General features: G+C 52.1%; 1 protein-coding gene across 16 annotated transcripts in view; it reads right to left on the reverse strand.

Annotated features, from left to right (window-relative positions):
* Nucleotides 1–407: 407 nt before the first annotated feature.
* Nucleotides 408–13,791, reverse strand: part of OGDH (oxoglutarate dehydrogenase) — a 94,763-nt gene continuing 81,379 nt past the window's right edge. For all 16 annotated transcript variants that reach the window (XM_074035095.1, XM_065542018.1, XM_065542020.1 and 13 more), the window contains 11 exons: nucleotides 12,715–12,817; nucleotides 12,286–12,414; nucleotides 11,799–11,949; nucleotides 11,377–11,504; nucleotides 11,092–11,270; nucleotides 10,606–10,677; nucleotides 8,604–8,732; nucleotides 7,249–7,321; nucleotides 2,102–2,265; nucleotides 1,754–1,908; nucleotides 408–1,612 (listed from right to left, as the gene is read on the reverse strand). In XM_074035095.1, the coding sequence (XP_073891196.1) occupies nucleotides 1,492–1,612; nucleotides 1,754–1,908; nucleotides 2,102–2,265; nucleotides 7,249–7,321; nucleotides 8,604–8,732; nucleotides 10,606–10,677; nucleotides 11,092–11,270; nucleotides 11,377–11,504; nucleotides 11,799–11,949; nucleotides 12,286–12,414; nucleotides 12,715–12,817 (1,404 nt within the window). In that variant the 3' untranslated portion in view covers nucleotides 408–1,491. The remainder of the gene's footprint in view (nucleotides 1,613–1,753; nucleotides 1,909–2,101; nucleotides 2,266–7,248; nucleotides 7,322–8,603; nucleotides 8,733–10,605; nucleotides 10,678–11,091; nucleotides 11,271–11,376; nucleotides 11,505–11,798; nucleotides 11,950–12,285; nucleotides 12,415–12,714; nucleotides 12,818–13,791) is intronic.

Raw genomic sequence — 13,791 nt, forward strand, 5'->3', positions numbered from 1 at the left:
AGGGGACCCAAGTGTGAGCTGGTGAGAGGCCCCATCTCCAGGTTGAAAGCGTTGCTTGGGCGCTGGGGAGCACTAATGAACAAACGTGTGGTTAGGGTGAGCCTGCAGGCACCCTGGCTCAAAGGGAGAGGCACAGAGTGCAGAGTACTTTTTCAAGGTGGAGCTCGGGGAAGGACCCAGACCAGGGAAAGCTCAGAAACAGGACTGCACCCAAACAGCCTGGCGGCCCGGGCCGCCTCTGCCGCGTTCACAATGACGGCTTTGCCTGCGAGGGCCTGCAGGTGGTGGTCATCGCTCCCCCTGTCCGACGAGGAGGGGGCTGCTTCCCAGGCGGGTTAGGAGGGGCCTGGCCCAGCCCCTTCCCCTCAGGGGAGAAGGCAGAACAGACAAGACAGACACAGCAGACGTGCCCACGGATATAACTTAGTTTATGGGTCAAGCCAATGCAATGCAAAGTTGTTTCTGTTCCTTTTTTTTTTTTTTTTTAACCAAAATAAATAAATCAGATCTGTCCCTGTGAAGGTCAGAGTGATGAATGAGGGGGCAGCTGGCCCCTTGGCCATGGTCTGCCCCTCATCCCCAGCCCCTCCTCTCCCTCTTCTGACCTGCTTTGGCACAGCAAAGAAAATGATGCATCAGAAAGTCTCCATTGGGTTAAAGGAGAAAGAAAGAATGGTTGGGGTGGGGAAAGAGGCCAAGGGAGGAGGTGGGTGGAGGTGGAGGGTTAACAGGACCAAGACAGACCAGCCAGTGCCCCGGTGGTGGCGACCTGAGCCGGGTTTCCTAGCTATGCACAGACTCTGTGGGCTCCAGGTGCTGCCTGGGCCCAGGCGGGGTGGGTGGGACATGCTTGGGCCCCACACACAGCCTGGAACCCTCGAAGGAACAGCAGACAATGGACACTGCAGAGACTGAAGCTGCCCTTTCTGTGCCAGGTCAGGCCAAGGCTCTCTCCTGCCAGCTGCCCCGGGTCGTCCTCAGTTCACGCCACAGCTGGGGACCACCCTAGAAACCTCTGCCAGCCATGGCTAGATCCGACTCCAGGATCCTCTATAGATTCTAAGGCTCAGGCTCAAGATGAAGCTATCCTAGTCTCAAATACAGGAGCCTGTGCCTTGCTGGGTGACGGGGTTGCCAGCACACTAGGAAGCCACACAAGGCCCAGTCCCTACCCTAGTAGGTGACACTGGTGGGGAGGGTTGTGGCCAGAGCTGACCCCTCCCCAAGGACAGCCCTCGGGGGCTACCTTTCCTCCTCCTGCTCCCCCTGGCCTCCTGGAAGTCAGCAGAGCCTGGGCAGTGTGTGGCCTGTGGGGCAGCCAAGCACTGGAGGGGGACGACAGCCTAACTCCTATGAGAGCAGAGGGAGGGGTGGCGGCACAGCGAGGAAGGCGGTGGTGTGGGCAGCGCTGAGGCACTATTCTTTAGTTGAGAAGCAAGGGGCAGTCATGGGTGTGGAGAGGGCAATGGCCCAAGCAACCCTAGGCAGCATCTATGAGAAGTTCTTAAAGACGTCCAGGTCGAAGGCCGTGTCCAGGAGGCGCTGCAGCTCCGTCAGGTGGGTCTTCTTGTTGCCAGTGGCTGGAGCAGCTGCTGGGTCCCGGCCGGCATACCTGAGAGATGGAGGGATGGGGCAGTGAGGGCAGCGGCCACTGAGTGGGCCCAGCCCATCCCTCTGCTGCATGTGCCTGGCTAACCGCCTACTGGCCTGAGAGGAGGGTCCCACAGCCTTCCTGGCGGGGACTGAGCCTTACCAGACGGGCTTGGCGCGGCTGATGGTGGTCCGAAGTCTTGGCTTCACGTAGTCATAGTAGCCTTGGTTCTTGTGCTCCTCCTGGCACCAGGCCAGCTCAGCATTGGGGTACTTCTGCACCTCCTTCAGCAGGAGGTCAAAGGGGAATGGCGACAGCTAGGAGACAGCAGGGGTCAGATCAAAAAGGGGAAACTCAGAGGGCAGGCATGATCCAGCAAAGGGAAACTGGTGTTCCGAGCAGGGAAGGTCAGGAACCTGAGGGCCACACCCCAGGCAAGGCTGTTCTGTGAAGGCACCAGAGCCCTGACCCCTACATGGGGGACACCCTGATGGCACCACCCGCCCTCACCTGCTCGATCCTTGTGATGGCCACCTGCCCCACCATGTCGCGTGCTTTGCGCTCTCGGGTGAGGTCATAGTACACTTTGCCGGTGCAGAAAAGAAGCCTTTTGACATTCTCTGGGTTCTGAGCTGCAGGGCCATCTTCTGGGATCACCCGCTGGAAGTGGGTTCCTACAAGAGAGTTCCCATGGCTGGGCTGGTTCTCTCAGGGATGTGGCTGAGAGCTCTCCTGGGCCTGATCTCACTTCTGCTGTGTGAGCAGAGGGCTCCTGGAGCCAGGGCTCCATGGACTGCTGCCAGGACACACAGCTTTCAAGGGTTAGAGATGCTTCCCCTTCACCAGCCTCTGATGCCCTATATTTGCTCAGACCAGGCGCACTTTGAAAAGCACATGATATGTAAGAAATACACAGCAGACATGGCCAGCTCTGGCTATCAAGTAACACCAGGCTAGCCTTCAAAACAGCTTCGCTCAGACTTCAGGGACAAAAGTATATTAAAACATCCCAGCTGGGTGCAGTGGCTCATGTCTACAATCCTACACTTTGGGAAGCTGAGGCTGGCAGATTGCCTGAGTTTAGAAGTTCGAGACCAGCCTGGGCAACATGGTGAAACCCCGCCTCTACTAAAAAAATACAAAAAATTAGCCTGGCGTGGCGGCGTGTGCCTGTGGTCCCAGCTACTGGGGAGGCTGAGGTGGAAGAATCGGTTGGGTCCAGGAGGCAGAGGTTGCAGTGAGCCAAGATTATGCACTACAGCTTGGGCAACAGAGCAAGACTCCATCTCCAAAAAAAAGAAAAAAAAAAAAATCCCATGTTTATTCCATTTCTGCTGCTCAGGATTTTACAAATATAAAAAACTTTCAACACAATCAGAGAAAATATTCAGATAGAGAACAGTGTGTTGGCCAGGTGTGGTGGCTCAGGCCACCACAGCACTTTGGGAGGCTGAGGCAGGAGGATCCCTTGAGCTCAGGAGTTTGGGACCAGCCTGGGCAACATGGTGATATTCTGTCCCTACAAAAGTACAAAAATTAGCCAGGCACGGTGGTGCACACCTTGTGTTCCCAGCTACTTGGGAGGCTTTGGTGGGAGAATCACTCTAGCCTGGGAGGCAGAGGTTACAGTGATCCGTGATCACTCCTCTGCACTCCAACCTGGGTGACAGGGTGAGAATCCATCTCAAAAAAAAAAAAAAAAAAAAAAAAAAGTGGGTTGAATGGTACAAATACACAGAAGGAATAAAGTCAACGTCTGATAAAGGAGTAAGGTTAACAAACATGTATTGTACTCGAGTGATGGACACCCTAATACCCTGACCTAAGCACTGCACATCATATACACGTAACCAAAACCAGTTGTGTTTCTATACACGAACAATGAACAATAAGAAAAGGAAATTAGGCCAACAATTCCATTTATGATACAAAAAAATCAAAGGCTGGGCACAGTGGCTCAAACAGGTAATCCCAGTACTCTGGGAGGCTGAAGTAGGAGGATCACTTGAGCCCAGGAATTGAGGCTGCAGTGAGCTATGAATGCATCACTGCACTCCAGCCTGGGTGACAGAGTGAGACTCTGTCTCAAAAAAACACAAAAAATAAAAATCACAACAAAAAAATTAGCTCAAAGTGGGTCAAAGATCTAAACATAAGAGCAAAAACTATAAAACTCAGAAGAAAACATAGGGCAAAAGTTTCGCAACACTGAATTGGTAATGATTTCTTAGATATGACACCAAAGTCACAGGCACCTGAAGAAAAAATAGACAAATCTGACTCCATGAAAATTAAAAACTTTTGTACATCAGAAGATACTAACAACAGGCCAGGTGTGGTGGCTCATGCCTGTAATCCCAGCACTTTGGGAGGCCGAGGTGGGCAGATCACCTGAGGTCAGGAGTTTAAGACCAGCCTGGCCAACATGGTGGAACCCTGTCTATACTAAAAATACAAAAATTAGCTAGGCATGCTGGTGTGCGCCTGTAATCCCAGCTACTCATGAGGCTGAGGCAGGAGAATCACTTGAACCCAGGAGGCAGAGGTTGCAGCGAGCTGAGATTGCGCCAATGCACTCCAGCCTGGGTAACAGTAAGACTCCACCTCGATGAAAAAAAAAACAAACCCAAACCCCAAGATACTAACAACATAATAAAAGAGCAACCATAGAATGGGAGAAAATATTTGCAAATTATATTTCTGATAAGGAATTAATATCTAGAATATACAGAGAACTCTTAAGAGTCAAAAACAAGCAACCAGATTAAAAAATGGGCAAATGATTTGAATAGGCTGGGTGCCGTGGCTCATGCCTGTAATCTGAATACTTTGAGGCCAAAGTAGGATTCCTTGAGCCCAGGAGTTCAAGACTAGCTTGGGCAACACAGTGAGACCCTGTCTCTTAAAAAAAAAAAAAAGGATTTTAATAGACAGTTCTCCAAGGAAGACATACAAATGGCCAATACGCATATGAAAAGATGCTCAACATCACTTAATCATTAGACAAATGTAAATCAAAACCCAATGATGAAATATCATCTCACACCCATTAAGATGGCTACTATGAAAAAAACCAGAAAGTAGTAGGTGCTGATGAGGATGCAGAGATGGTGGGATCCTCATATACTGTTGGTGGGATGTAAAATGCAGCCACTGTGGAAAGTTTGGCAGTTCCTCAAAAAACTAAAAATAGAATTACCATATGGTCCAGCAATTCCACTTGAGTACATATTCAAAATAACTGAAAGCAGGGACTCAAAGAAATATTTGTACACTGATGTTCATAGCAGCTCCTCTAATCACAATATCTGAAACATGGAAGCAACCCAAGCATCCATCGACAGATGAATGGATGAGTGAAATGTGGAAATGTGGCATACACAGATAATGGAATATTTTCAGTCTTTTTTTTTTTTTTTGAGATGGAGTTTCGTTCTTGTTGCCCAGGCTGGAGTGCAATGGCGCGATCTCGGCTCACCACAACCTCTGCCTCCCATATTCAAGTGATTCTCCTGCCTCAGCCTCCCAAGCAGCTGGGATTCCAGGCATGCACCACCACTCCCAGCTAGTTTTTTTTTTTTTTAAGATGGAGTCTCTCTCTGTTGCCCAGGCTGGAATGCAGTGGTGCGATCTTGTTTCACTGCAACCTCTGCCTCCCAGGTTCAAGCAATTCTCCTGTCTCAGTCTCCTGAGTAGCTGGGATTACAGGTGTGTGCCACCATGCCCGGCTAATTTTTGTATTTTTAGTAAAGACAGGGTTTCATCATATTGGTCAGGCTGGTCTCAAACTCCTGACCTCAAGTGATCCACCTGCCTCAACCTCCCAGAGTGCTGAGATTACAGGTGTGAGCCACTAGGCCCAGCCTATTCAGTCTTCTGTTTTGTTTTGTTTTGAGATGGAGTCTTTCTCTGTTGCCCAGGCTGGAGTGCAGTGGTGCAATCTCGGCTCACTGCAACCTCCGCCTCCCGGGTTCAAGCAATTCTCCTGCCTCAGCCTCCCGAGTAGCTGGGCGTGCACCACCACACCCTGTTAATTTTTGTATTTTTAATAGAGATGGGGTTTCACCCTGTTGGCCAGGCTGGTCTCAAACTTGTGATCTCAAGTGATCCACCTGCCTCCACCTCCCAAAGTGCTGGGATTATAGCCACGAGCCACCACACCTAGCTATTCAGTCTTAAAAAAAAAAAAGAAATTCTGACACATGCTACACAACATGGATGGACCTTGCAGACATGCTAAATGAAACAAGCCAGTCACAAGGGACAAAGACTCTATGATTTCACTTATGAGTTCCATAGAGTAGTCAAATGTATAGAGGCAGTAACACACTGAACTGGATACTTAAAAATGGTCAAAATGGTAAATTTTATGTTGTGTATTTTATCATAATAAAAAAAGATTGGGGACTGGGTGCGGTGGCTCACGCCTGTAATCCCAACACTTTGGGAGGCCAGGACGGGTGGATCACGAGGTCAGGAGATTGAGACCATCCTGGCTAATATGGTGAAACCCCATCTCTACTAAAAATACAAAAACAAAATTAGCCGGGTGTGGTGGCGGGCGCCTGTAGTCCCAGCTACTCGGGAGGCTGAGGCAGGAGAATGGCGTGAACCCAGGAGGCGGAGCTTGCAGTGAGTCAAGATCGAGCCAACGCACTCCAGCCTGAGTGACACAGCGAGACTCCGTCTCAAAAATAAATAAATCGATAAAAATAAAAAATAAAAAAAGACTGGGAACCCCCCCTCCCCCTCCAAAAAGAAGGGGCTTGCCTTGATTGAAGACTAAAGAGGGATTGGTGACTGGTGGGATGCAGGCTTCCTGGCCTGGTAACCCCTGGTGGGTGGTAAAGGCTGTGTCAGCCACCTGCACTGCACTGTCCTACAGAAATCTCAGTGTTATGGGTCTCCCTTCACACAAGTGCAGCTGGCATGTGACTTGGCAGGCCCTGCCATCCAGTGTTTTTTTCCTCTGTTCTGAAGGGCTTGCTTTGGGGCTGGGCCTCCGTCCAAGCCAGAGGTGAGCTGCCACTCACCCGCTGAAGGAGGCCGCAGGCAGCGGCACTAACCCTCAATCTTGGACATACTTAATTGCCTCTAGTGGAGTCCTTGGGGGCATTTGCAGGTGAGAGGAAACAGCTCCTGGGCTGCATGTTAAGACATGTCATTTGACCAACTTGAATGTAAGCTGTGACCTTCTTCATCTGGTATCACGGGTCTTTTTTTGAATGTATGTGCCAGAGTTTTGCTTTTATTGCCCAGGCTGGAGGGCAACAGCGCGATCTCAGCTCACCGCAACCTCCATCTCCTGGGTTCAAGCGATTCTCCTGCCTCAGCCTCCCGAGTAGCTGGGATTATAGACATGTGGCACCACGCCCATCTAATTTTGTATTTTTAGTTAGAGATGGGGTTTCTCCATGTTGGTCAGGCTGGTCTCGAACTCCCGACCTCAGGTGATCTGCCCGCCTCAGCCTCCCAAAGTGCTGGGATTACAGGTGTGAGCCACTGTGCCCAGCCAGGTATCATGGGTCTTTAAAACCAAAAAGCTGGCAAGAGCCAGTGAGAATCACAAACGTCAGCCCCAGGAGCTGCAAAAGAGCAGCAGCAAAGAAGCCCCAAACATAGTTTCCCCAGGAAATGCCCGTCTCCCTCACACCCACCTGGAAGCATCTCATCAAAGCTGGATCTGGCCTCTGGGTGGCGTAACAGGGATTTGGGGGTGAAGATAATTAACTGAAATACAGAACAATAGGCTTGTGAAGGATCAGATTCTGAAGATTCCAGAAGGAAGGTCAAAAGCAAGGCTACCCAAGGCTACCCAAGCCTTGACCTTCAGGCCATGAAACACACCTGCCCTCCCACTCAACAGGAGCCTCAGGTCAGAAGAGGTAGAGAAGGAGGGAAAAGGAAAGATGACCAATTTCCCTGCTGTTCACCTCCCCTAGCTGAGTATCCACTCCTGGCAGGGCCCATCCCAGCCTGCTCAGATTCCCAATACTCCCCTCCTTGCTTCTCTGTACCTAGGAAAGAGCTCTGACCCTCTCCTTGGCAGTCGCAGAGCAAATGCACCCAAAGCCCATGTAAGGCTGTGACATGGCCCAGCACCAAGAAGCACCAGGGCTGTCCTGCCCTGTGGGTCCTTGGGCTGCTGGGGACACTCCAAGCTGCAAGCCTCTGCCCCATACCTCCACCCCTGAGGTATCCCAGGGCAGCAGGGCACTCTCTCTCGCTGTGTCCCACATTCCTTCTTCTTTTTTTTTTTTGAGACAGAGTCTCGCTCTGTCGCCCAGGCTGGAGTGCAGTGGCGCGATCTCGGCTCACTGCAAGCTCTGCCTTCCAGGTTCACGCCATTCTCCTGCCTCAGCCTCCTGAGTAGCTGGGGCTAAGGCGCCCACCGTCACGCCCAGCTAATTTTTTGTATTTTTTTAGTAGAGACAGGTTTTCGCCGTGTTAACCAGGATGGTTTCGATCTCCTGACCTCGTGATATGCCTGCCTCGGCCTCCCAAAGTGCTGGGATTACAGGCGTGAGCCACCACGCCTGGCCTCCTTCCTTCTTATGAATCACTTCTCCCATGTATCCCTCCACTCAACTTCTACTCACTCTTCAACACCCAGCTCAGGAGCCGCTCCCCGGGAACCCTGCACTCCCTTGGCCTTTGCCAGGGCTCACCTCTCTTTCAGAGCTCGGCACACCCTCTGTGATCACCTGTTCAAACATCCATCCTCCCCACCGGGCTGGGGCTGGCAGCCTATGTGGCTGGTCTGCATGTGGTGCTCAGCAGTACCCAGGGGCCCAGTCGGGGAAGAGGACACACGGAACACGCAGTTCCCTCATGACAGCAGTGAGGAGGGGCCAGGCTGTCCCTGCTATGTCCTGATGCCATGTCCTGTCGACGCTACCCATGCAGGTGCCCACCTAGCCAACCCCAAGCAAGAGGCTCTCTGAGGAGCCCTTCCCTGCACCAACAGGGCAGGGCCAGGCCTTGTTTGAGCAAGGGAGGCCCTGCCACTGACCGGCTTCCGGAAGGGCAGCAGGATCTGGCGTCGTAGCACGTGGAAGAAGTTGCCAGGGGTGGAGCAGTTGACAACAACCCAATTGCAGTCATACAGCTGATTGATGTCAAAGTTGGCTTCTTTAAGGTCCTGCAGCAAGGAAGGAAATGGCCAGAGGCCAGGACGCAGCACTGAGTTTTCTGGGGCATCTGGGGGCCCTTGGGTGATCTAGTTTGGATATTTGTCCCTGCCCATATCTCATGTTGAATTGTAATCCCCCACTGCTAGAGGTGGGGCCTGGTGGGAGGTGTTCGGATGAGAGCTTGGGCCATCCCCTTGGTGATGAGTGAGCTCTCACTCTGAGTTCACATGAGATCTGGTTGTTGAAAGTGTGTGGCACCTCTCCCTGACTCTCTCTTGCTCCTGCTCTGGTCATGTGACATGCCTGCTCCCTGACTTCATCTTCTGCCATGATTGTAAGCTTCCTGAGGCCTCCCCAGAAGCTGAGCAGATGACAGCATCATGCTTCCTGTACAGCCTACTTGGAACTGTGAGCCAATTAAACATTTTTTCTTTATAAATTACCCAGTCTCAGGTTTTTCTTTATAGCAACACAAGAACGGCCTAACCCACTGACTCACCAGGAGACATAAGCCGGCACTAACAAGTGAGTCCAGGAAGTTCCTTCGGTCAGGCTCATACCCTGGAGGACAGCCTCAGTCCCATTCAATCCATCCTATTTCTCTGAAAGCTACTGCCCAGCATGAAACAGATACTACTTTAAGAGACACAAGTTCTACCTAAAACCAATTTTCCTTAGACACTGACTCCTAATCATTTTCTTTGAGTTCTTTTTTTTTGAGATGGAGTCTTCCTCTGTTGCCTAGGCTGGAGTGCAGTGGCACAGTCTTGGCTCACTGCAACCTCTGCCTCCTGGGTTCAAGCGACTGCCTCAGCCTCCTGAGTAGTTGGGACTACAGGTGCCCGCCACTATGCCTGAATAATTTTTGTCTTTTTAGTAGAGATGGGGTTTCACTATATTGGCCTGGCTGGTCTCGAACTCCTGGCCTCGTGATCCATCTGCCTCGGCCTCCCAGAGTGCTGGGCTTACAGGTGTGAGCCACCGCACCCGGCCAGTTCTTTTTTTTTTTTTTCTGAGACGGAGTCACTCAGGCTGGAGTGCAGTGGCACGATCTTGGCTCACTGCAACCTCCTCAACCTCCGCCTCCCGGGTTCAAGTGATTCTCCTGACTCAGCCTCAGAGTAGCTGGGATTACAGGGGGGCGCCACCATGCCCGGCTAATTTTTGTATTTTTAGTAAAGATGGGGTTTCACTATGTTGGACAGGCTGGTCTCAAACTCCTGACCTCATGATCTCCCTGCCTCGGCCTCCCAAAGTGCTGGGATTTCAGGTGTGAGCCACCATGCCTGGCACCATTCTTTTTTTTTTTTTTTAAGACAGGGTATTGTTTTGTCACCCAGGCTGGAGTGCAGTGGCACGATCTTGGCTCATTGCAGCCTTGACCTCCCAAGCTCAAGCAATCCTCCCATCTCAGACTCCCAAGTAGCTGGGACTGCAGGCGTGCAACATCATGCCCAGCTAATGTTTACATTTTTTGTAGAGATGGGGTCTCATCATGTTGCCCAGGCTGGTTCTTTTGAGCTCTTAAAGTTTCACTGGAATCACCCCAAAGTTCTCTCAAGTGTGAACCTGAATCAGGGTCTGGGAGGATCCTGCAGGAGCCCATGCTGAGGGGCTCACACGGCATTTCTGTGCTTGCAACAGCAGCAGGAAGCCAATGGAGGCAGTCCTTGCACTTTCCTCTGTCCTCCAAGAAGTCTCTCATCCCAGAGCGCCCAGAGGCATGGGGCCACACCTGTCCACCCACGCGAGCTCCCCAGGATGGAGAAAGGAACAGAGGCACGGTCTGCCACTTCAGGATGTCCAGGTAGAATGTTCCTCCCCAGGTTTCCCACCAGACACCCCGAGAATGGCGGGGCTGACAGGGCCTGTATTACTCACTGGCAGGACGTCTGGGTCATCGTTGCACATCTGCAGGAACCGCTCTGGGCGGGCGGAGGAATGTTCTGGACCCTGGAACCAGACATGCAAGTTACAGTTTAGGAGCTCTTGCGTACTGACATTTGCCGCATCTGCTGTTCCTCCTCCTTAACCAACTAGCTCATTTCTGGTTATCTTTTTCTTGATGGCAGGGTTCAGTTCCTTCCCCCTTCCACCGGCAAAGCACTTGGCTCCTCATCATTTCCACACTTGGACGCCTGCACATCTAGGGAGTCTGCACCAGCAGGGACAGGGCATGCTAGCCACATCCAGATGGGCTACTCTGGCTTTCCGAAGTGACATCCCATCTGAGATGGACGGGAAGCACCAGCAGAGCCCTTAGGAGGCTGGTGTGAGCTGCTGGCTCTCGTGCCAGTCTTTGGGGTCAGGGTCCTACACAGGCCCTTCCCAAGTCCTAGGTCTGGCAGGGAAGGGCCAGAGGCTCACCATGCCCTCCATGCCATGGGGCAGCAGCAACACGATGCCATTCTGCCGCACCCACTTGGCTTGTCCCGGGCAGATGAACTGGTCGATGATGCACTGGGCCGTGTTGTGGAAGTCACCAAACTGGGCTTCCCAGAGGACCAGGGCATTAGGACTGGCCATGGCAAAGCCCAGCTCAAAGCCTATAAGAGACACAGGAAGGAGAAAACCATGTCCAGGACACCAGCCAGTAGGCCCAGAGGGGGTGGGTGGGTGAGAGACCCCGGTGGTGTGGCTCCAGGCACTCACCCAGCACGCCGTACTCAGACAGTGAGCTGTTGCACACGGTGTAGGGGGCCTGATTGGGCCAGAGGTGGTTCATGGGGATGCAGGTTCTCTTGTCCACGTTCTGGTCATGGAGCACATGGTGGCGGTGGCTGAGACAGGACAACAGAGGTAATAATCAGGAGCTCTGACTTGACAAGCAAATATGCTGGGACCCACACGAAGCACCAGCAGATGCCACGCTCTGTGACCTGGACTTCCAGCCAGGCAGCTGCAGAGTCAGCCCCACCCAGGTCTTAACAGAAGCACCCACAGCAAATGAGGGAGAGGTTTTCAGCCTGACAGCAATGGGACTCAGTAACTGCCTTCTGAAAAAGAAACACCAGAACCCCTCCCTTTGCATTTCCTACTCTTTGGAGGGCAAACAAAACTGCCCAGAACGTTACCTGAATGTGCCCCGCTCCACGTCCTGGCCGCTCAGTCGGATGTGGATACCCTCCTTCAGGAGCGAGCCAAACGCCATGTACTCTGCCAGAGCCCAGTCCACAGTCCGGTTCTTCACCATTTCCCCACGAGTCTTCAAGATCCGGCTCAGCCCTGCAGAGAGACAGCTCTCACCAGCTGCTGCAGGCCCTGCCTGCACATGTCTGCCTTGCTTCTCAGTGTGCCCATGGCAAGAGTGGAGCCTTCTTCACTCATAGTTTCTGGGTTCCTGACATGCTGGAAAAGCTGTGACCTCAGTCTCCTTTACCACTGAGGAAGTGTAGGATGGTGCTAAGGGCAGGGAGTGAGAGAGGTGGCTCCATCCAACCACCCCAGAGGCTTGGAGCAGGGCAGGAAGGGAGTCTCTGTAGGACACATGATGGGGGTCAAGGTCACAGTACTAGACAGTCTGGGCCCAACATTTCCACAGGTCAGCACAGAGCTTGTTACCTCCATGAATAGTAAAGTTTTCCACAGGCACAGAGCTAGCCACGTTCCCGATGTGTGTCAGAATATCCTCCGTCAGACCCGTGGAGGGGCAGGACATGCTCCTGGGCTGCCCGTCCAGGGTGAAGAAGCCTAGGAGAGGAAGAACAACTGAGGCATGACATCTGCTCTACTTTTCCAGGGACCACACCATGGCAGACACATGATGTGGGGGAGAAGCAGGGTGAGAGACAATGTAGCTCACACTGTGTTCCCCAGAAAACATGAGTGCAGGGGTCTGGGTCCAGGGTCTGCAGGGGTTTGGCTGAAATGGTGCACACAACTGTGCACTGTGGGTACAAAGTGGAAAGCATGAATGTTTTCCGGGAGGAGGATGCCTCGTTACATCAGATCCTCAAAGGAGCTTATTTGTGGCACTGGTTCTTCACTCACCAGGCCAAGGAGAGTCCAGCCAGTGCTTAATGTGCAAGATCTTCTCATCTTTAGATCTGGCAAAAGCTTCCTCACAGATCTTATCATACTTGGAAATTTCCTCCTGCAGGGTTGGACACAACACAGCAGTGACTGGCACAGGGCATGACTACTGCACACGCCCACCCGTACCCCCACACTTTCTGACAGCCACCATGCAAGCCCAACCATACCCTGGCACAACTCCCATGCATGCCCACCCATACCCCCACACTTCGTGGGTACGAAACATCTCAGCCTCTGGGCCTGCTCCTTCTCAATAGGCATAACACCTGTCTAAGATTTTATTCTTTTCATCCCAGAAGTTTCTTCCTCACATTTGCTGGGTAGAGATTCTGCTCAGAGTTTGAACCCCTAACCCTTCACATTTTTTTTGTCTTTTTTTTGGTGACGGAGTCTTGCTCTGTCACCAGGCTGGAGCGCAGTGGCACGATCTTGCTTCACTGCAACCTCCACCTCCCGGGTTCAAGCGATTCTCCTGCCTCAGCCTCCCAAGTAGCTGGGACTACAAGTGCATGCCACCATGCCCAGCTCATTTTTGCATTTTTAGTAAAGATGGGGTTTCACCATGTTGGCCAGGATGGTCTTGATCTCTTGACCTCGTGATCCACCTGCCTCAGCCTCCCAAAGTGCTGCAATTACAGGCGTGAGCCACCACGCCCAGCCCACCACATTTTTTCTTAAGAACTGGTCCAGGTCAGGCGCAGTGGCTCATACCTATAATCCCAGCACTTTGGGAGGCCAAGACAGGTGGATCACTTGAGGTCAGGAGTTCGAGACCAGCCTGGCCAACGTGGGGAAACCCTGTTTCTACTAAAAATACACAAACTAGCTGGGTGAGGTGGTTTGCACCTGTAATCCCAGCTACTTGGGATGCTGAGGCATGAAAATTGCTTGAACCAAGGAGGTGGAGGTTGCAGTGAGCTGAGATCACACCACTGCACTCCAGCATGGGTGACAAGGCTAGACTCTGTCTCAAAAAAAAAAAAAAAAAAAGAACTGGTTGAGCTCTCATGGTTCCCAGCACAGTCCCAAGGA

This window comes from Macaca fascicularis, chromosome 3 (genome assembly GCF_037993035.2).
Source record: "Macaca fascicularis isolate 582-1 chromosome 3, T2T-MFA8v1.1".
NCBI lineage: Eukaryota > Metazoa > Chordata > Mammalia > Primates > Cercopithecidae > Macaca > Macaca fascicularis.